Source organism: Typopeltis vanoorti, chromosome 21 (genome assembly GCF_054136105.1).
Source record: "Typopeltis vanoorti isolate ZY-2024b chromosome 21, IOZ_Tvanoo_1.0, whole genome shotgun sequence".
Classification (NCBI taxonomy): domain Eukaryota; kingdom Metazoa; phylum Arthropoda; class Arachnida; order Uropygi; family Thelyphonidae; genus Typopeltis; species Typopeltis vanoorti.
Window position 1 is genome coordinate 22,272,159 of NC_143569.1, and position 23,667 is coordinate 22,295,825.

At 34.0% G+C, this 23,667-nt stretch overlaps 1 protein-coding gene across 2 annotated transcripts in view; it reads right to left on the bottom strand.

The window, feature by feature from the left end:
• Nucleotides 1-16,374, bottom strand: part of LOC150094669 (regulating synaptic membrane exocytosis protein 2-like) — a 358,944-nt gene extending 342,570 nt beyond the window's left edge. For both annotated transcript variants that reach the window (XM_090410907.1, XM_090410908.1), the window contains exon 1: nt 15,732-16,374. In XM_090410907.1, the coding sequence (XP_090267033.1) occupies nt 15,732-15,859 (128 nt within the window). In that variant the 5' untranslated portion in view covers nt 15,860-16,374. The remainder of the gene's footprint in view (nt 1-15,731) is intronic.
• Nucleotides 16,375-23,667: the final 7,293 nt, after the last annotated feature.

The window sequence follows — 23,667 nt, forward strand, 5'->3', positions numbered from 1 at the left end:
TGGTTCGGGTAATGCGGGGCTTACATATTGCTGTCCTACCATGGAAACCCATGTGAGCATCTGTTCTGAATGTTTTTGTGCATATTCACGTTCAAGTCGATGCCGGAACTTCGCATTCAACGTGTCGGCTGACGAATGGCGGTTTTTATATATTATCCTTCATAGCACCCTACGGTCACGTTCGGTGGGTCGTCCATTGGGGTTAGCACTTGCAGTTGACTCCCTGTGTTTCCATCTCAGTATGGTATCACTGATTGTTGACCTCGGGTGGCCAGATTTGTCAACAATTCTTCCTTCTTGTTCCTAATACTTCTGGCATTAGTATACATGAATTGTAGAAGCCGATTTGTCCCATCCCTATTTTGATGCCTTATACTAACTATCCCATTTTGATTCGTGGTCTTTCATTCACACACACACACAACTGTCACCCTAAAGTCTGCATATCTACTCCCCCCCCCTTAATAACTCCAGTTTCCCTGATTCTGCACATTCACTTCCACTACATTCGACAACACCTTTTCAAGTCTCCGTACACCAAATCCATTCAAATGTAAACCATCCATTTTATATAAATCCTTTCTCCCATCGAACTCATTCCACACATCCACAAATTCCACACCACTCATCCTGCATAATTCACTCATAACGTCATTAGTAATTATGGCCCTCCTTCTATACTCTTCACTGTCATACCGTGGTTACAGACTCACCATCCTAACTCTCTCACTCTTCTCTTTTGCTACCTCAAGCAAAGTAATCATTATAAATGATTACCTTATTTATTCTTGCAATGTTCATTGACTTGACTGTTATTTCCTGACGGTGTGCCAATAACTTATCCTTAAAACAGACAGCACATTCTTTTGATGTATGCTGTTTTTATTTATTTGTTATATATAACTAGTCTGATTTTAAATCATAATGTTCTTCACCGGCATTGTCCGCGTAGCCTTTCGGAAATCCAGAATACGTCCTCCGTTATTTTTTTGCTGTCAGTTATTTGTTTGGTAACGTCACTTAAAACTGCCAAATGTTACTATGACCAATGTGTACTTGTTTTAATTTACTTATGATATAAGAAACAACACCGAACTTCAATATTTGCTGAATTTTCAATAACTGAGATTCTTTTTAAAAAAATTGCATGATGCACCTACTTGTTGCTCATCTTCAAATGGAGTTACACCTTAGGAGAAGTAAGGCGGTTCTGGAAAAATGACACACTATCACAATAACAGGGTATACCTAAACTCATGTCCTGTTGCAAATATGAATCGCTATTAGAGATTAGAAAATGTTGAAATTTTCAGAATAGAAACGTAGAGTTTCAAATATTTTAAAAACTCGCATGCATTGCTTTAAGATGTTTAAAATGTATTAAGTCTTCTTTTCCACTTTCAAACACTCGGTATAAAATGAATTCTCTTTGTTGAATACAAACGAAATCTGTTAACTAACATTATAATTCAACCTTCATCACTCTCTGAACCGATTCATTCTACTCATACAAAAAAAAAAAATAAATACTCATCACTTGACTCACTTTTCCAGGACGCTCCTTGCCCAACTTCCTCTGAAAAAAATCTATCAAATCTCTCAGTCACTTTACCGTTCTTCCTTCTGTCTACAAAACTACACATGGAGTTTACGCACTCTCAATCCTACCTGACGTTCCAAATCCCCAATATCATCCTGTTTTCTTCTACCTTCTCCAACGTTTCCTTATCTCCTCGAAGTATATGACTATATCTGCATATACTGACTCCTTCATGGTTCATAATCCTAAGTAAGCTCATTTCGTCTGCTGTCCTAAGTGAACACATCATAATTTTCCTTCCTATATCGTCCAGAAATATGCTGTGCCTTTGAACTTTTATTCCTGTAAGGTCATTTTATCTCAACATTCTTTACGTTTCTCTAATACCATTAATCTTCGTGATAGATTCAGTCTGTCGAGACCCCACACTCATTCCCTTAATACTGATAGTGATATTCCTGTGTAGAAAATTAGCTCGTTGCTAGTAATTTAGCCCGTATACTTTCTACTTTGCTCAGGCTCCTATTGCCAAAAATAAACAGCGAAATACAGTTTTCAAAATACGACTTTTTGTAAATATATAACTTCGCGTTATTTTTGCATTGCATTCCTCTGAAAAACCAGTGGTTGGGTAGGGCATTGTTGCAAACTACAGCATATTATTATGGGTGTGCCAAAAATTAAATAATATAGAAAACGCTACTTCAGAAATCAAACGTGGTTTAATGTCTTTTCAAACCTCCAATAAAGAACAAAAATTATTTATCCATAAAGATGTTTAACACACTTTTATGCCACAGTGAAATTCGAACCTGTGTCCTTCGGTGGGTTTGAATATTTTCCTTATCATAACATTTCAGCATTCTGTGAAATGCTGAAATGTTAATGTTTGTCAACAATCTAGACTCTGGAATAAATTTCGAATGCTGAACTATTTCAGCATTCTGTGAAATGTTAATGTTTGTCAACAATCTAGACTGGAATAAATTTCGAATCCGAGGTGTTTGGTCGGATTCGAAAATCCCATCTATTTGGACAAAGCGCAGTCGATTTCAAGTAATTCATAATTTAGATAATATACATTGGTTAAACAAAAATACATAAAATGGGTAAAATATAAATGTTGCATATCCCATTTGAGACAAGAAATTTTATAATTCGGAGATGGGTGAATTCCCGCTAATCTATAATCATAAACTGCTCATAGTAATAGGTTGTTCTATCTGAATATATGTACAGTAATCTATTTATTGTAAATATTTCATTGCTGTTCAGAAGGCTGAGTTCATTCGATTAACAATGATTCAAGTAGGTCTTTTGTAGATTAGTTAGATTTAACTTGCAGAGGTTCTATGGGTGCAGAGATACTTTGAAACCAACTCGCCAATTATCTCTCGCATGCAAATGAGTGTATCCTATTTATTCTTCTGTATGTACCATGACACTGTGAATAGTTAGCAAGTGTACCCGAATATCGACTACCGGTGTTGGAATCATTGTCGACCTTATTAATATTGATATCTTCGACCATTTGAGTACAGGTTGCTTAGTTAATAATAAATGCGAAGCTAAGGTTCCAGTTCTTATAATTATAATTATGTTATGAGTATTCGAATCCAGAATGCATATACTGTACAGTACAGTGCAATACAATGATTATTAACTGGAGCTACTCGAAAGCCTGTTCTAAGTCATCATATTGGGCGATTGAATTAAAGAAGTCATAAATTACCTTTTTGGAACATTAGAAGGCAAATATATTAATACTAAATATAATGCTTATACCTTTAAATAATATACGTAACATAACCACATACATACATAACCACAAAAATGAAAGAGCTGAGTTAACATTATGATCCCATGGCAAATGTTTCGTTTATATCTTTAATGCTCAATGACCTTTCTAGTGCGTTAGCTTCTGATTGCTTGCATGTCATTTTATGCATATACTTTTTTTTTTACTTTGCTCCAACCCACGAAAGGCTCTTTGCAAAACTATAGTACATTGTGTACCGTGGGTGGGCTAAGGATATTTTTTCTCTGTTTTTATCAATTTTATATATTTTACTGTATTTTTTATTTTATTTATTTTTACATAGTCCGGAAACCATGCTCTAGAGACTCTGGAACTTTTCCAAACCACTTTAGGCCTCCAATAAGCGGGACAGTGGTCTCACACCGGGCGATGAAATTCATCTCAAATACAATTAAATGCTTAGAATTTGTTTTATGTCGCGTGGCTAATTTTTGTCTTCGATGATGGTACCAGAAAAGGACCGAGACCTAATACCTCCCTCTAGTTGCAAGCATCAATTACTTTGAGATATTGTTTATTATTTCAACATTTCAAATGCAATGTAAAATAAAGGGATAAGATAACTACGAAAGTGAGAACCTGAAACGAAAATGTGATAAAAATATCAGTGGACTGGGATGTTTGGAATTACTGCGGAATCAAATGAGGCTGAGGCCAGTGTATTATGTCTCTTAATGGTTAGTGTTCTACTGGCCGGTTTACTTGCTTTGTGTGTGAAAAATTACAGCTTACTGGAGGAACACCCTTTGACCCTTATGTGATCATTTAAATCACCTTCGGTTGAAAAATCCTTATAAAGGTTTTTCCATTCTAGATTGTATTCAAACCAGCGCATCGTCATTACCGACTGGTAATTCATGAGCAGAGGTAGTAAAATTATTATCTATGTTAAATAATCTTACTGCACGCTGTTCATATGAAATTGTACAAAAATTGGTGAGTCAATTGAATTAGATAATGTATACGTAGTATTAACTGGAGTTTAAATCTTGATCATTATTATTTAAACAATTTTATCTATGTTTGTCCATGTTTAAGTGTTTTGGAACAATGCTTAAGTGACTATTAGAGTACTGTAGTTTAGTCCTCTAGTACTGTGTATGTACATAACAGTGCTACTCTAGATGGAAAAGTTTTAGTAAAATTAAGTAGCTGAGGATTTTTACTAAAATTTGTCGAGTTGCTTCACTTTTGGATTAAATCGGAACAACACAGAGTACAATCCTAATTTGAATACAATCCTTAAAGCAAATTTATGCCCTGACATACGAAATTATATGCCATAGCTTTGTTGTATCTCCCTCAAAGTTTGGCGCGCAATTGCTGTGGTAACGAATGGCGTCACTCTGCAATAACTATTTATTTCACTATCACAGAAATTGCACTGAGATCACGAGAATGGCGTGTGCGCATCTAGCAAATGTCTATTATTACTATTATTTTATACTGCAATTGTGCATTGTGGCTTATAATGCTGGAATCACAAAATATGTGCGTGCAGTAGGAAACCAGAAAAGGGGTGAAATTATGCCTTTTTTATTATTCTCGGATCATTTTCATACTTCCTACATTGTCTATTTTTCTACGAAAAACATCCAGAGTAGGAAACGGCGATATTTTTTACGCAGGTCGATCAGACTTCACGAACCGTTAAGTATATATCAATATTTTGAATAAAATAGCTCTTTATTAAAACACCACTTATCCTCTGTTACTGAAAACTGAATCAAGGTATGCCTCTGTTTATTCACCGTGAACTGGTTTACACTACAATTATGATTAAATGTAGTTTTCGTAATACGGTGAGCTGTAATATAACGCATGGAGATTTAAATATCTAGAGTCGATATTTATATAAATATCTCATCCGCATTATCAGTTTTCGTATTCATTGTTCCATTCAGTGAAAGATAAATGTTGCGTTGAACGAGAGAAACATGAATACTTATTTTAGTTTTGAATGGTTTAGTTTATAACTAAAATAATGATAGATCCAGCTGCCTATGCTGCCCTATTAGTTACATTGAGATTGTTAGAAACCTCAGTTCATTTCTAGAACTCCGAACTAGGATAAATAGTAATATATTGAAGTGGAATTAACTTAAATTGTAATAATAATATATCATGATATTGGAAACAACTAATATGAATGCTGAACATGTCTCTCCAATTATTATTTTTTTTTTCAAATTCTGATTTAGTCTATTACAGGAATGCTTAAGACTTTAAAGATGTTTGTCCTTTAAGAGCGAAAATCTTGAAGCATATTTTTCATATACTTAACTTTTAAAACCGCAAACTCACGCAGTTCGCATGTACAATTTTTAAATTTGGAAGTAAGTTATTATAAAATATTTATTTTTATTAATTTTCTCAGAGATCCTCTTATTTTTCCCATAAATCAGCAATTTGCCATTATTGTTGGAAATATGCATATATATATTATAAAAATAAGAAGTTACTCTTGGCAAGTTCACATTGGAATATAATCGCTCGTGGTCTCTTTTAACTAAGACTATGAGGTTATCCCTACTAAATTGTTTCGCCGACCTTTGCCCGTTTTGTGTGTGAGAACCAGTGGCGACCGGTGAAAATTTTAACTGGGGGTGCTGCATATACAAAAAAAAAAAAAAAAAAAATTCTAATCAGTAACGAATTTATTAATAAATAAATTTACATATTAAAAATTGCTTTATTAAAAATATTTCATCCTCACCACGAACAAACACCAATAATAAAAGTTTCGTATCAATAGCAATGACAAGCGAAAACGAATATCGGCGTTAGATCGCAGTGCATTTGTTTCGTGTAACAATAATTGAAAAAATATAATTCTTTTCATATTGAAAATATGAAAAGGATTATATTTTATATTTTCAACATGTGACACTCGTCATAATTCAGCCTTGTATCTATAATAAATAAATAATTATATGTTATTTTAACAAAATAAATAATATTGACAAAAAATAGTTCACCACGCACACGCACCAATAATAAACGTTTCATATCTCACAGAAATAACGTGCGTAAGGATACTAAAAATACACTGCCGTTTGGGCAGTTCTGAATGACACAACGTGCAAGGACAAGCGTAAGCGAATATAGGCGTTCGATCGCAGTGCATTTGTTTCGTAATCTTAAGTGTTAATCGAACAATTCCAATTATTAACTATTCAATCAATGTCAAAACATAAACTGTAGACTTTAACATGTTGTATTGCATTTATATAAATGTTGTAAGCATTGTTATTATTTATAAACACAAACAATTTAAATTTTTCATTTTTTCCTTGGGGGTGCTGCAGTGTCGCAGTGCTTATGTACGGGTCGCCACAGGTGGGAACAGGTTCAACTTTGAAAGACGAAATTTTGCCTGTTTGTCAGACCAGCTAACTCACTTTCAGCTTAGGAGACCATATAAAGGTTCTTTTTTTTTTTTATGGCGCAATGACATCAAGGATCATACTGCGCCAGGACATAGGTCACAGCAGTATATATGGTAATTGGTTAGTAGGATAATCACAAACATCATTGCCCTTGGCGGGATTCGAGCCCGCAGCCTCATGGCTCGAAGAGCGGGTGCGCTAACCAGGCCGACTGTGGAAGTACTTACATTCTGGGTAAAAGTAAATTGGGAGTACGGATTCGGCCGATGGATGGTGAGATAAGCACCACTATTATTCTACACAACAAACTGTTTATTGCTTCGTGAGGTTTATATATCAAGCAGAATGCGGTATGCAGTCAGACTGATTAACAAGATTAAATGAAAAAGAAAACAGAAAGATCTTAAAAGAAATTAATCATCATATTAACTAATATTCAGGAATACTATGTGTTATATAGAAACTGTGTGTGTGTGTGTGTGTGTGTGTGTGTGTGTGTGTGTGTGTGTGTGTGTGTGTGTGTGTGTGTGTGTGTGTGTGTGTGTGTGTGTGCGTGCGTGCGTGCGTGCGTGCGTGCGTGCGCGCGCGCGCGAGAGAGAGAGATACCGATTTAAGCAAATATTCCACTAATTGGAACATATATAACTGGTAAGTTGAAATGAAGCCCATCGACGGTTTCTTTCGTTTTTTGTATATTTCCTAGTGTCGTATATGTTAAAGAAAAAATAGCGTTTGAGTGGTTTCTTTTAAAACAAACTTTTATGTAATAACCTGGGCAGGTTTAACATTCCTGATATTCAAATATTGCAGCACATACATATATATGTATGTGTTGCATTAACAGACATACATATTAACTGCGTACCAGTTTGATTTGTAAGATGAAAAACCTGAGTCTCTGGGAGAGAAAAAAATTATGAGCACCTATGAAATATACTAACTCACTTGTAGTTGAAAATACCTAATCAAGAGCTCTTCAACTGCAATCAATCCTATCAGTGATGTGAACGAACTTTTGGGTTTCCTTAACATCCTTGATAGGATTCAAACTCTTTTCGAAGAGCAAATGTGATTTTTTAGGTAAACAAAACTGTTTCAGGTATTTAGAAGTTTTTGTAAGATTTTTGTACCTGTAAATGGTCTGTTATAGACAAACTGGATGAATAGCCAACATCCATCTAGAAGAAAATAAAAAAGAAAACTGTTCCTTTGTCACAACAACGGGCAAAATCAGGCCATGTCTGGTCACTATCCACAGAATGTAGAAATATCACTATATGTCATCCCACCAAGTTTAAACATGACTCTTCTGTTATCGCCAACTACTCTCAAAAAAAAAAAAAAAAAAAAACGTTCAGACGTTACATTTACCTTGGTTGCCTTTGACTAATTTTAAACAGCCGAACCCAATGCTTTAAAAAAAAATATTTCAAGTTTCTGTATTAGCCTGCCTAGAATACGGGTCGTATGAGTAACAGCACACAATTTCATTTCATTTCATTTTGCATGAAAAATTTGGTATACATTTATAATTGCAAATGTTATTAACTCATGTCCACTTGCGATTTTTCAAGCTCTCGGGAATGAGGTAATATATTTATTTATTTATGGCTTTTAGAATCGTATACATGTGTGTGTGTGTTAATAATTTATATATATATATATATATATATATATATATATATATATATATATATATATATATATATATATAGTTTTTAGAAACAGTAAAAAAATATGAATTTTGGATATTTATGTCTCATGGAACTATTATCTCAGTTTGTCCTTATTTGAAGACATTCATGAAGACAATAAGAAAAACTTAAAAAACAAATATGTCAATGTCTCAAAGTCAAGTTAACGTTCACGAATATGGTGACTAGCAAATGAACATCCACCAAGAGTTTTGACCTTTTTCTTGTTATTTATCTCAAACTGTTTTGTGTTTATTTTTTAATAAATACTCTTGTCGTTGCTGTTTCTTAGATTATACTAATAGTAAACTCACTGAAAAACGGCTTGAAAACTCTCTTCTACATTTCTTTCGACATTGTTATTAGTCTTAAAATTTAATAACATTCTCTTAAGGCGGTCTCAATAAATCTTGTGTAACTATCAGACTTTTTTTATCTTCTGATCAATCGGATGATCTTGTAAATATTTCCTTAAGAATCACACCCGCATATTAAAATAATTAATTCCTTATACTTTATTTTACGATGAATAATTGCGAAGACATACTGGTTCCTTTATGTTACAATCCATCTTTATTATATAGTTCTTCCAATTAGCAGCTATGATTCATTAATGGTTTCTTAAAAAAAATCTTTCATTTGTTATGTTTCTTAATAAGAAAATACCTCAAATATTTTAGTTTATACTATAAATTCATGTTTATATTATATCATAAACATCTATGTAAAAAAAGTGCGCCAAGTACTTTGAAGGAGATTGACTGCAATATAGAATCAATTACTTTACTGACATTTCAGTAATGAGTGATAGTATTCTGGCTATTGTTATGGCATTGCTCGAATTTTAGAACGGGAATTGCATTTTCAATAATTAAAAATAGAGGAACTTCGGGTAATAAGGAATATCACCATTTCTCGCCTATAAATTGTCGAATACATATAAATACTTTATAGATGAGAAACCGTAGTATTCCTTATTGCTATAAGTTTCTCTAATAATATTCAACTAAGTACTCGCTTGTAAATTGCAGGCCAACTTCCTGTCTTCAGTGCTAGGCAAACATATGAGATTTATTTTTATAGAATAGCTCAATTTCCCACGAGGATCTTAAACAACATAATAAATTACAATATTCTATATCTGTCGAAAACGGTTGAAAAATACGATTTGATGAGATGTTTGAGGTGGAAGCAAAGCGATCTCCTAGCAAACTGTCGCTAGTTGAGCAAAACAAAATTCCACAAATTGATCTCAACGTTAGAGAAACAGCTCTAATTCATATTTGGCTGGAAATAGTCGAATAATGAAACTTATAGTACCTGTAATGTCTGCGTGAAACTTCAATAACTGTATTACAAATTCGGTCTAAGTAAACTGACCGATGAAATCTTCAGAGGCGTCTGCAGAGAAGAAAAATGGAGTTGGGTTCTTGCTCTGTTGACTGAGCCAAAAAGCATCACCGACGAAATAAAAAAAACAGATGGAAATGGATTGAACACATGCTGAGAATGGACAGCAGAGAGATTTCTAGAGTGGCTTTGCCGTGGATCTCGGAAGTAAAAATGAAAAAGGGGAAGCCCAAATTAACTTGACAGAGAATTACAGAAAAGAAAAAAGAATGACTGGCTGGGAGAGCTGGAGACAAGCCGAACCGGTAGCTCAGGACAGAGGTATCTGGAAGAAATGGATCTCTTATGTGCCATGAGGCACGAAGACAATGATTAGTAGTAGTTCTTTTCGCCATGTCGAAGTCTTATTTTATTAATTGGAATTAACGATTCAGTTTTGCCAGACTGTGTTCTTTGAATATCTCTGTCGAATGAAAGTGACAAACTGCTAATATTTCCCTGGAAATGGAGTTACAGTGTGTCATATTGTGTTCCTAATGATTCTTTGTAATAACAGAAAGCAGAGACAAGATACAGTACTTGGCTAAATTACCTTACTTCTTCAATACTCATAGTTTCACTGCAAGTATATGAAGGTATGCAGTGAAGCTAATATGAAGGTTTAAATGACGACTATAATTAGTCATCATTTAAACTTCAAAAATCTCATCCCTCGAAACCTCCATTTCGGGAGAGGAGGCTTGAGATGTTAGTCTACTCAAATGATGTCATGCAAATTTTCTTAGCTATTTATAAAGAAATGTAATAACGAAACTTTCATGATCTTTCATTTGGGTAGAAAATGAGCAAATTCCTTGCTAACAGACGGAAATCTTCTGCAGGGAGACCACCTGTAAACAGCTAACGTAATAATTTTATTTTTTATATAAATTCCCATTATAGCTAAGGGTTCTGTAAAAGATTATTGTTGTTATGTAAAAGATATTTTGCACCACAGATAATGGTGCAAAAATGGCACATCCTATAGTTGTTGAGAAACTCAGTTAAAGACGGGACTAACGTGTACGAATAAAAATAACAATATTATAAGAAACTCCGCCCATCACACTGTTACGTAGAGAGAGAGAGATAGATCTTATATTTCTGAAAGTTCTGATAGCGTATGACATATTTAAAATACACTTTAATAAATTTCCCTACTACTCTGTTTCAGTGAGTAAATGTTTGACTAGATACGAGAATAACTTGAACAAATACAGCACATCATTTTATATTCTAGCTAGAATTAATATTTTAAAGTTAAGATATCGCGTTTGTTTCATAATATAAACTTTATATTAGAATATGGAATATTTGCAATTAATCTATAGGGAAATCATAATCTGAAGAAAATTAAATTTTAATATTGCATTGATTCTTGATTTACATAACAACATAACTTTACGTTTACAGTTTTATCTTTTCTCGTACTGGTAATTTAACAGAAATGATTTTTAATATATAAAATTCGTCTACAATATTCACGCCTCATCCATTACATTGCAGTCAAAAATATGCTTAAGTGATTAAATAGTATTAGTTATTTTTCTTGTTTTTGTTTACGTTATGCTTTGTTTCTTTTGTCTATAATTGAAGAACATTTCGCAGATCATGCAGACATTTTTGTAAGTCAGGCTAAAAAACAAAACATACTAAGTCTGGTTAGAAAGTAATAATACAAGTCTATTTACTTATGCGGTTTGAATTAATGCGTTTTATTTTGGCAATGAACTTTTACGGTATCAGGAGACATTCTGACATAATGTCTCATGATACAGTAAAAGTTCATTCGATTTCGAATCCCACCAAGGATGTGAGAAAGTTTTATAAGGACTTCTCAACTAAAGGTGAATTTTGCTGGGTTTCATACGGGAGTTGCAAGGTTTTTTTTTTTTAAAAAAAAAAGCTACAGTGTCAGGAACTGTAGGTTTTTATTTTCATACCGCAAAAAATAAATAAATATAAATAAATAAATAACCCGGCTAGTAGAAGATAGGCAATTAACACACTGGCCTCGTATTCCTAGTTGTTGATTCCACCTAAATTCCAAACAACGCAACGCTATAGTTAATACAGTGCAGCACATTTTAAGATAGTCCGCCCAAGAAAAATTGGCACAGTTAGTTTCTATGGATAAAAACACCTATATTGGAAGCATAAATTTTTATTACATTTTTACATTTATTAGTTGAGGTTTTTCTTGAACCATTAAAATTTTAAAATGTAATAAAAAATTTAAAGGAATTTACGCTTATAATAACATCAAGCGCAACATATCACTGCACATTCAACACTGTTTAAATTAATTATAAATGAGAATAAAGTGGTTTTGGAACAATAAGTCACGGAATTTGAATTGAATATTTCATATGTAATGCGGAAGTCGGCATCCCTTTACTCGTAGCGTAAGCTACTTGGAGTACTTTGACCGACTTGCACTAATGAGATCTGCCTTCCACAAAACAAAATAGAATGGATCTTCAATAGTCTTACAACGAGTTTAACAAGAATTTCTGCTGTATGCAGTCAAACAATATCGATAAAAATATTCTTTCAAAGCTCAAATATGTGGTACTGTGATATTGTAATACAAAACGAAAATTTTCGCATTTCGTTTATTTTTAGTAAGAATGAAAACTTTTTTTTACTTTATCATAATATATATTTTTGCGATAGACTGGCATTGTGACTTAACTCGTTAGTTGCCAATCCCAGAAAAAAGTGACACAAGGTATGTGGTTGTTGACTGCTCAGAAGTCAAATGTAAAGCGCAAAGTTGATTTGATGTTCAACTATCTGGTCCCTCAAAAATGACTGAAAACTACGGTGATTTCGGGTAAATGAAGATAATAACCACAAAATTTATGTATGCTAAATGAACAAAGTTGGTTACTTATTACGTCATGATGAATATCTCATTCTCGAGGGCGATTTCACAGAAAATTAACGAACTTTCAGTACGCTTCCAAATGAATACCCTGTAAGTCGAATAAACGAGGGTCAAATGTTTTGTTCCCTCTCTTAGATGCTTCGATATACCTGTCTTAAATGGTCCGTTAGGCTGACTTTTTGCAGGTAATACTGCCACCATGGTCTAGAAACTCGGTTAACAGTGGACCCTGATAGTTAAAGAAAACACAGAATTACTGTTTTAGAAATCGATTGTAAGATAGGCATGAACGCTTATTTGACATATTTCTGTATTACTACACACCTCTCCTTTATCTACCTGTCGATTGATAGCATTCCTAATACCATTTAAAAACAAATCGACTTTATATAATTGAAATGCTTTCACGAGGATTGTCTTCAATACAATGAAAAATATGGATAAATAAAAGGAATAATTTTAAGACTCTTCAGCACAAATGTAAAGACTATTCTACTATATGGATCTGAAACCTGGAGATTAACCAAAAAGGGATTTAAATAAACTGCAAATTTGCATAAATGTATGTCTTAGAAAGATATTGGGAATATACTGGCCAAATAGAATTTTAAAAAAGACATTATGGGACAAAACAAATCAATCTGGCATCAAAACAGAAATAAGAAAAACAAAATAGAAATGGATAGGCCACACAATCAGAAACCCAGATAAGGATATAGCAAAGACAACTATGGAATGGAAGCAGAAAAGGGGGACGCCCCCACGATGACTTGGAGGAGAGAAATCGAAGCAGAGATGAAATAGCTGTGAAAATCCTGGAATGAGATCAAGAAAAAAGCAATGAACAGAGTCCGATGGAAAACAATGGTTGAGGCCCTATGCTCCGCAGGGAGCGAAGTGGATAATTAAATAAGTATGAGGAGCTGATCGAAATTTATTAATCATCTTACTATATTTACGCCGTGACATGAGATTAATAAATAAAATATTCATTTTAAAGAGACTACTTTTGTATTTGTATTTTCCAAACAGTTCTTCTGTTTATGGAATACTGGGATATTTGTAAAGATACACAACAAGCTGCCATCCCGAATTTTCTCCTCTCCTTTTCGTTTTTGTCGCCAAATGTCACAGAGCTTCGAATACCTTACCCACGCTTCCTCATAATTTGTAAAAGGAATGGATTCTGTGTAAATACATAGTTTTTTTTCTTTAACATGTCAAGATAAATATATTTACATTTTTGTAACTTTGTTAATGATAGATGGGCATAACCACACAGATTATAATTGGATTCTTTTCGTATTCATCAATATTTCTAATTTCGAAATGTAAAAAAGGTACGATCTTGAATAATCTAAATTAGAATTTTATATAAGAACATATTCAATACTTTACTTTGTGAGGATGCCATTCTAGAGATACATTTCCTCATCACAGAACTCCACATATTTCATATTACATGCTCAAAAAAAAAAAAAAAAGATAGTGGGAAAGCTTAAGGATGTTTCATTATTTGAAATAATAATAAATATATAATTACATACCACAGTGCTACCTTTAATATCCAATAATAATCACTAAATGTATTAAAAAACATAACATCATGGATATTTCTAAAACAAGGCTCGATATGGTTAATACGTATCCAAAAGTTGCTTACATTCTGATATTGAAAGAGAATAATAATTATTAAAGGACTATAGGTCATCTACCTTCTTTTGTTTGATTTTAATAAGCACAATTTTTCATCTAAATAGAAATATAATCTACATGAAAGAAAAATTTATACACAGAACTTTTGTTGCTCGTAAGCTCCTTTATTATGTAAGTACTTTTCATAAAAACCACAAAGAAAGCTTGTATTAAAGAAAGCAATATTTGTTAAAATATACATATCTTGGCTTTAAATATAAAATAATTTTAAATGTTAAAATATTTTACAAAATTGAGAGTATTAAATAAAATATTTAAATTAAAAATAATTAAAATAATAATTTGGAGTCTACATTGCAAAGAACGTCAATAATTGCATTCTTCGCATAGAAATGTGTATCCAAATATACGTTTGAACACACATTACTTGTATTAAAACTGTATTGTTTGATCATATACAAATACAGACATCGTACCCCCTGCGATTATTCTTTTACAGTAAATATTTAATTTATCTCTTAATTGCTCGGGCATTAGTACCATGTACGTGTAACTTGAAATTCTAGAGTTATAAATCGTGATAAAAAAATAGAAATAATCTTGGTTTATCAATTTCCACGTCACTAATTTGCAATATCGACTAGTAAAAATCTAGTTACAATTAACTAAAGCTTTGTAGTCTGACCTTTTAACATCATTCATTTTGTTATAGATTTTAGTTTGGAAAGTCGAAAACCATATAATTATATTAATAGTATACACATAGAATTAGTGGTGTTGATTTTCTTAATGAAAGTCCTTTGCATAGTGACTGAAAAATTTGTGTATGGCTACTTTGTATTTTGTGTGTGTGTGTGTGTGTGTGTGTGTGTGTGTGTGTGTGTGTGTGTGTGTGTGTGTGTGTGTGTGTGTGTGTGTGTGTGTGTGTGTGTGTGTGTGTGTCATACATGATAATTTCAAAAATACCAGAAACAAATCAAGAAACAAATAGTGTTATCACATAACAATATCATCCTATTCAAAGCATCCGTAGCAGAGGTTAAAACTACCCATGATGCTTTGCTTGAACAGTCATCTGGAGAATCTTGAACCTCCATACGAAACTGATCTGTTTCTGCTCTGAAGAAAATACGAATTTCAGAAAGTACATACTTAATTGAATGATCCTATATATATGATTCATTTGAACTGTACACTATGTTGTTATGTATGTATGATCTTATTACCTATATTTTCAATCTGCCATATCTACAGCATAAAATACCTCAGTCCATGATCATATTTGAAGGTGATTCATGTTTCTTGAATACCACAAAACGAAAATGGCAAAATTAATTATATATATACCACTTACTTTAATACTTCATGTTCCTTGTCTTCTTCTTCGCGTTGTCTTGCCATCACAGACTCTATAATTTTTCTCTCTTCTTCTGTCAGATGACTGAGATCTGGACCTGCTACGACACTTGACTTTTCCGTCATTTTAACCGATGGAAGACTGCAGCAAAGCCGTTAATGTTGAGAAGCCTATCCGTTAGGCTTAAAATGAGTTGTTATTGAGATCACTGGCTCGTTGATTCACACTTACCGTCGATATAAAAGACCGCACAATTCATAACTCCAGCCAACGTGGGTGGGTGTGGGTAGCGGATGAACGCGCGTATATATATATATATATATATGTGTGTGTGTATTTATCTATTTATCTATATATATATATATATATATATATATACGTATATGTATCACTGACCTATCAGTAGGGAGTACGAAGGATTTATCATTTTCATCACAAGATATACAGATTGAAGGCTGATGTAACCTTTGTGTTACCTGCAGCAGGTACCCTTCATATTAATCACCACCATATCCTTCCTATTAATTCAACACCATGTTCCATTAATGATTAAACAGCCGCACAGGCCCTACACGAGAAAAACAAACTACCCCTATTCGGCGACATTATAAAAACTTACTACACGAACCAGAGCCACCGAGCTCTGCGACGTCCAACCGCCGACAAAACGCCAATGCGCGATGTTTCTCATCAGTACACATACACACGGAAGGCAACTGGAGTGTATAAAAACCTAGAAATTCATTTAACTGATGTAGTTCACAACGTCACTGTTTTGTCCAATCAGCTATCACTTTAGCTCTGACGTCATTCAGCAGTCAATTGAACCGTTTAATAACGTCAAAAATCTTTAAGATGCTGAATGAAAGCCAGTTTCACAAAGAAACTACTAAAGGACAACTGAAAAAACGAGAAAAAATTTATTTTCCCCCCAGGATTTACTCACCTTCGTTACTTACTAGAAACTAACTGTAGTTCAAACAGCTCAATAAGACTAGGATGGACACGTGGAGTCCTCTAGTGTTATTTTTTCGAATTGATACTCAATCACCACATGTTTATTGATATGTTAGATTAAACGAAAATAGATGCTTAGTAATACATGTAGTGATGCATTTTTTATAGAATTAGTGTAACCTTAAGCTGCAAATACATTATTAAGGTAAATTTTAAAATATTGCTGGTACATCGGAAAGCGATCATGAAATACCAGATATTTTATAATAAACTACTTTCTTCTTCCCCCTTCTCTTCTCTTCTATTTTCAAGAGTAATTATTAAGAGTTACTATTAATGGAATTTTAACAGATATAAGCTATTAACTTAGCATTTTCTAATTCACTACGTAAAAATGAGAGGTGTGATATTTATTAGAAATTGTCGTATTTGGCAGGGGGTAGGGGGGAAGAAAACAGTACTGAACTTCGGCATCCGTTTACTCCATAACATATATTGTTGTAGTTATTTTATTTATTATCTTTTTTCCCCCGCCATACTGTATAATAATCATTATTGCTAACAGTGAATTATTCTGTGATGAATACAGAGAAAATTGTCCTATCCACAATGACAAATGTTGATGCTTTATAATATTCCAGATCTAAACGATAATTATGTTCTTCAGCACAACCACACAATCTCTCAAGTAAACACAAAATTTTGTATTTGCATTTTATGCATTTCACATAAAAGCAATTGGCTAGTTGGTTGGTTGGTTAGTTATTTGAGATTGACGGCCAAAGCAGCTAAGGCTGTGAAGCCTATGCATTATGACTCTAAATTGGTGTCTTCTTCTAGTCAGTTGCCTGTCTTGCGAAATCAAAAACCGCAGCTTCTGGGAAGAAATTCCTGCCACCTACATATGAAACTTTACGAAAAATTAGTAAATTATTAAATTAGCACTATGGAGACCCTAGTGTTTTCTAGGGTCTCCATAGTGCAGCTGGAAGAATAACATATGCCCTTTGACAGAATAGATACGTTTGAATTCCACTTAACAAGAACAGCAAAAAAAGATTTATAAGAGCTTTTCATCTAAAGTGAAATTGAATGGTTTCATGTGGTGGCAGAGTTTCTTCTCTGGGAAATTTCTGGGAGGTTTTATCTCTGCGAAACAGATAAACTGCAGATGAACACATGCAATCAACAGAAAAATACATCCAGTTTAGGACCTTAGCTGCTGTATCGCATCCTAATCACCATGACCATCCGATGTTTCCTCAGTATTCCAATTGTCTTCTAAGTAACGGAAATAGTTACCTTTTAATTATAATTCGTTTAACTTATAACAGACATAGAGTAATAAGAAACAAATAATAAAATGGACTAAAAGAAAATAGAGTTGAGGAAATACAGTGAATTTCATGTAAGTACGTTCCTAAAATATAATCACCTGCCAAACATGAGTGGTAGCAGGATATTTCAACTGCAAAGTGTGATTCCTGAATATTCACAAGAGACTGATCTGTGGTGGGCCAGTCATTTTTAATTGCAGAATCTCAAGTCACGTGCTTAGAAAACAAGAGGAGTAATCTATCATGTCAAGGATTTATTCCTTTACAGATCAGAAAAAATAAATAAATGAAGTAAAAAATAACGCGCCTCCTATTCAGGAAAAAATGGTAAGATGTGGACCTTTCACCTCACGAGTCAGCGGTTACTAACTGCATTGTTACCTAACGGTGCGTGTATCATGATCTAGAAATGTATTGCAACTCTAAATCGACGTGAGAATTATGGAATTTTATACATGTGATAATTAAACACGTACAGTTAGTTCGCACCGTTTGTTGGAATTTGTAAAAAGTTTTACTGAACTGTCATGTTTAACTGTGTGCTTCAAGGAAAATATGCCTGATAAATATACAAAAGAAGAGTACGTTACATTTATAAAAATCTAAAGTTCATTCCATATACGATTTTGATAAGTGCAACTCGACAGATACTGCTGTTTAGTAGCGATGGGGATTTTCACAACCATGTTGTCGTAATCGGCAACTTTCCATTGATGTAGGATTTTCCATTGATTATAAAGAGGAATGACAACTCCCGAACTCAGCTTGTTAATGTGTTCTTCAGTACCCAAGTAATTCTGTGAGCTATCCTGGCTACTTTAGAAATATGCCCTCTAAACTTCTTCAACTCTCTATCCTACCACCCCAAATCCCTGACTTCATAAATTTCCTGAAGTACAGTTCCCTCAATGTTGTACACGGCTTGTAATCTTTGTATCCCAAAATGCACAACTTTTCACTTTTCGACATTAAATTGACATCCATTATATTTTGCCCATACAGTCAGCCTATTTAAATTATCCATACTCTCTCTAGATCACCTTGATTAACTATTACCCTACCCAACTTTGCATCATCAGCAAACAACTGAATAACTACTTTTAAATAATTTCCTGTATCATTTATGTGCAAATAAACAGCAGTGGTCCAAACACAGAATCCTACAGCACACAAGTATTCATCTGCCTTCTCTTGGATTCTGCTCCCCCATATACTACTTTTTGGTATCTCTTACCCTTTTATTCATATCACCAGTTTCCTATCGATTCACATTTATTGCAGTTTGCATAACAGAGTATCCTGTGGTATCCTGTCAGACCCCTTTGCAAATCCAGCCGTATCATCGTGTAAGCAATCCCTTTATCCAACTCAGCCATCACTCTATTAGAAAAAGTTAGTAGATTACTAAGGCATTACCGATATTCTATTATGATATTCTTATCCATCCATTCCTGAATTCTCTTTTTGACCAAATTTTATCACCACTCCTGAGACACTGATAATTTGCTGCCACAGACTTAGATCCTCCTTTATACAAAGGAATTATTTTGCCCTCGTCCTACTCTCTTGGGACTTTGCCAGAGCTGAGACTTAAATTAAACAGCCTAGTCAAAGGCGAGTTCCCCTGCACATTCTCTTAAAACGCAAGCCTATATATCCCATCCAATCCTACAGCTGTATTTGTAATCAGATTCTGTAATATCCGAAAGTACCTCCAGTGGATACCTCTGTTCTCACGTTAGTTCCTGTCACCTTTGCCATGTCAGTATCTTCCCTTGGATGACATACCCTTGCAGAATGGTCACTCGGTAGCTGAACAATTTCTGCTGCCTCTATTACCTACCTACCATCTACCATGTGTGCAGATATATTTTACAGATCGTATGCACTGATGAAACGAATGTTAATATAATGCATAAGATCCATAATGAGCATTTATAGATTGGTAGAAATGCAACAAATGAAAGAATTTCCAAAATAGTTTTATGTACGTATATGTATGGTAAGGGCCAAACAATTAATCAGACCATACATGGTCAGCATTTGTCTCAGTGGCGAGAAAACATCGATGCGACTGGATATTTCCCTTATGATGGAACTTTACCACATTTAATCCGACAGGCTTCCGTTTATTTGAACAATTGTTGTCCCACTAGTCAATCACGATATCAAATCGCCTGATCCTTTTTAGACTGGGGTCATATACTGTATAAGCCCACTGGGGTAACAAAGAATTAGTATTAGTGCGAAACGTTAACGATAGGAGTAGAGAGAGGGAGAACACTGCTGCAACATTGCTATTTTGAGCAGTTGTTGTAAAAGCTCTACTGAAGTTAATTTTTAAAAATAATTTTCCATCTTTCTAACATAAGAGTAAATTTTAAGATGATTTTAAAACATTTTGTTACATACTTTTAATTTGTTATATTTTGATATATTCTTATCCATTGGTGATATGATTAAAACGTTTACGTGTTGAAAGATATTTACCAAATGATATTTTTAAATGGTACAACAAAGGAAAGGGACAGTGACTATGGGTTGTCTCTGGAAGTCGTGAAAGAACAAAAGATAATGGTTATTTTTGTGTGCATTGCCGAAATGTGTTGTGAATGAGTTCGAGATTCAATATGATATGCTGCTTGCTGATTAAACTTTTCATTAGGAGTCTGTGGATTCCATGGAAGTTTGTTGAAATAATAATAATAATTTACATAATGGTAAAGGTTCTGCACGATACTGAAATGTGAACTGCGCAATTTTTTCCTTTCAGTAAAGAATAAAGTATATCATAAAATACTTTAAATATTTTTCCTGATCGAAAATAAAAGTTCATGTAGTTTGTATATTTCGTATTCTGTTGCAGCTTCAGGCTTCTGTTCTCCACGTTAACCGCCTCCTTTTAATTTGTTTTTCTAATAAAAAAATATTATTAGTAGTAGAAGTAGTATTATCTGAGACCTCCATGGAGCCAAGGACTCATCGAGAGAGGCTATACATCACCCAGAGCAGCTGTCATGCCTTCTCTTAAATTCATTCACACTACACGTACTCACTAACTATTCCACTCATTCACTGCTCTCTTACCTCTTTCTTGACTGCGAGGAAACTTAACTGTGTAACTCTTCTTTACATCCTTTCCTCAGCTTTTTTATCCCTTTGAACCTGAGAGACCAAATCTGTGCTCAATAATCCAGGTACGGTCTTATTAAGGCCTTATAAAGATCCAAAATGATTTCCTTATCCTTATATGTCAAGGTTCGCATCAACACCACAATTATCCTAAGATATTTGCAATTTTTGCTCTGTGACTCTTGAACTTCAAATTCCTATCTGCCATTACGCCAAGATCCCTAGCCTCATCAGTTTCTTGTAGCATAACTCCGCTAATATGCTGCTGCTGGAAATCTCATCACGCTAAAGTGCATAACTTAACATTTATTAACAATAAACTGATAGTCATTTTCTTTTGCCCAAATTACCAGCTTATTCAAATCATTTTGTAAGTGCTGAATATCAGTGGCATCCCTGATTGGCCTGCCTTTCTTCGCATCATCGACAGACTTTTGCACATCTCCTGTTAAACCCTTTCTAATGTAATATATAGAACAATGTTCATATAACAATGGCCCCAAGAACTGAACCCTGACGTACCACTGGCCACCTTAAATATGACAATCACACCTATCGTGTGCAATTTTCTGATATCTGTCTGTCAGCTATCCACTAATCCAAGTTAAGAGTTTATATTCCAATCCCATATTCTCCAGTTTATGCAACAGCCTTTCGTGTAGTACCCCATCAAATACCTTAGCGAAATCCAATATTATCCATTCCCTTTATCCAACTCGGCCGTACTCTTGTAGAATGGAACTAGCATGCATTCCTTCCATTCCTGTGGTATCATTCCTGAGCTGAGACTCAAGTTATACAAACGTGTGAAACGCCTAGCCAATTCGGTTGAACATTCCTTTAGCAAACTTGCTGATATTTCTTCTGTCCTTATTGACAAATTCTTATCCAGGTTATGCAATAGCTGTTCAACCTCATTTTCATGCAACTCTTACTCTTCATCCAATGTAGCAGTGGCACTGTGCACCATGTTACATACGCCTGGTACATATACCCTTTGTAGTTCAACATGTAACCTGTCCTAATGGTAACATCAATATAATTAGATACGTATTAGATTACATATGCATTATATACATTTGGAATTATTTTTTGCAATTTAATTTTGATAACATATCCTAAGAATAATAATTCCTACCTGAAAGATTGCAACTAAAATCTAAGGAAGTAAATATGGATGCCGTGATTTTCCCAGGTACTTATTTCCGTATTATTATTATTATTACTTGACACTTACCAGGAGTCCAAAGACTGGTGGACTCCTGTGTCGTTGTGACTACTGTCACAACGACGCTATCATCAGTACACACACAGCATCGTCTACTGCCTGTTGCCACTAACAGTATTTTTTGTCTGGAAATTATGTGCGTTCTTATCTCAAGATTTGCCAGTATGCCGGATATATAAAAAAAAAAAAAAAAAAAAAAGTTTTCCATAGGGAAAAACTCTAACACCTTCTTATGAGATCAGCTAACCCATCTTCATTTGAAAATGCCCATATAAAGATTTCTCTCATCATGACGAGAATCAAACTCATGTCTTTTCCAATTGAAGGATGCAATGTCCCGTTGTTCTTCAGTTGTCACACTATCGACATAAAAGAAGTTGCAATGCTACTTCTCTCTTGGCGCTCCATCATGCAAGTGAACTATTTCACCTTCGACCGTATAGAAAGGTGAAGTCCAAAATAAATTAGATCCGAAGATTTATTCAGAAAAAAAAATGTCCAAACGCATACGTAGAAAAATGATTTATATTTATTTTTATGCATCGCTTTTTTTTAAATGATGCATTTTAAACGATTTAAATTTTAAATATTTTTAAGAATATACGCTAATTTATTGGAAAAATCTCTGGAATTTAAAAAAAAAAAACACTTGCAGTTTAGCTGGATTATGAGGGTGGTCTGAAACGTTCTTGGCCTAACAATGAAAAAACGAATTTATAATTTCAAAATTATTTTTATTTTTCAAGATAATCTCCCTTAACACTAATACATTTATTCCAGTGATGTTCCAGCGCCATTATCCCTTCCCTGTAGTAGTTCTCAGTAAGATAGATCAGAAAAATATCCCTCTACAGCTGCAATCACCCCTTGATTCGGAAAAAAAAAAAAAAAAAAAAAACGCTGACCAGCGAAGAAGAGTTTTAGTTTTGCGAAAAGATAGAAGTCAGAGGGAGCCAAATCTGGGGAATAGGGCGCATGTTCCAATAATTCATAGTGAAGATCCTCCCTTAATTTTCCCATTGCCAGAACACCTTTCTGGGCAGGTGCATTGTCCTCATGAAAGATGATTTTTTTTTTTTCCTTCTGGAAATCGGGTCTCTTTTCTCGGGAAATTTTTTCGTCCTAGTCTGGTTAAAAGATCGGAATAATATTCCCCGGTTATTGTTTTACCCTTTTCAAGATAATTAACAAACAAAATGCTTTTAGCATCCCAAAACATCGTTGTCACGACCTTTCCTGCTGATGGAAGCGACTTTGTCTTTGGCTGAATAACCAGCTT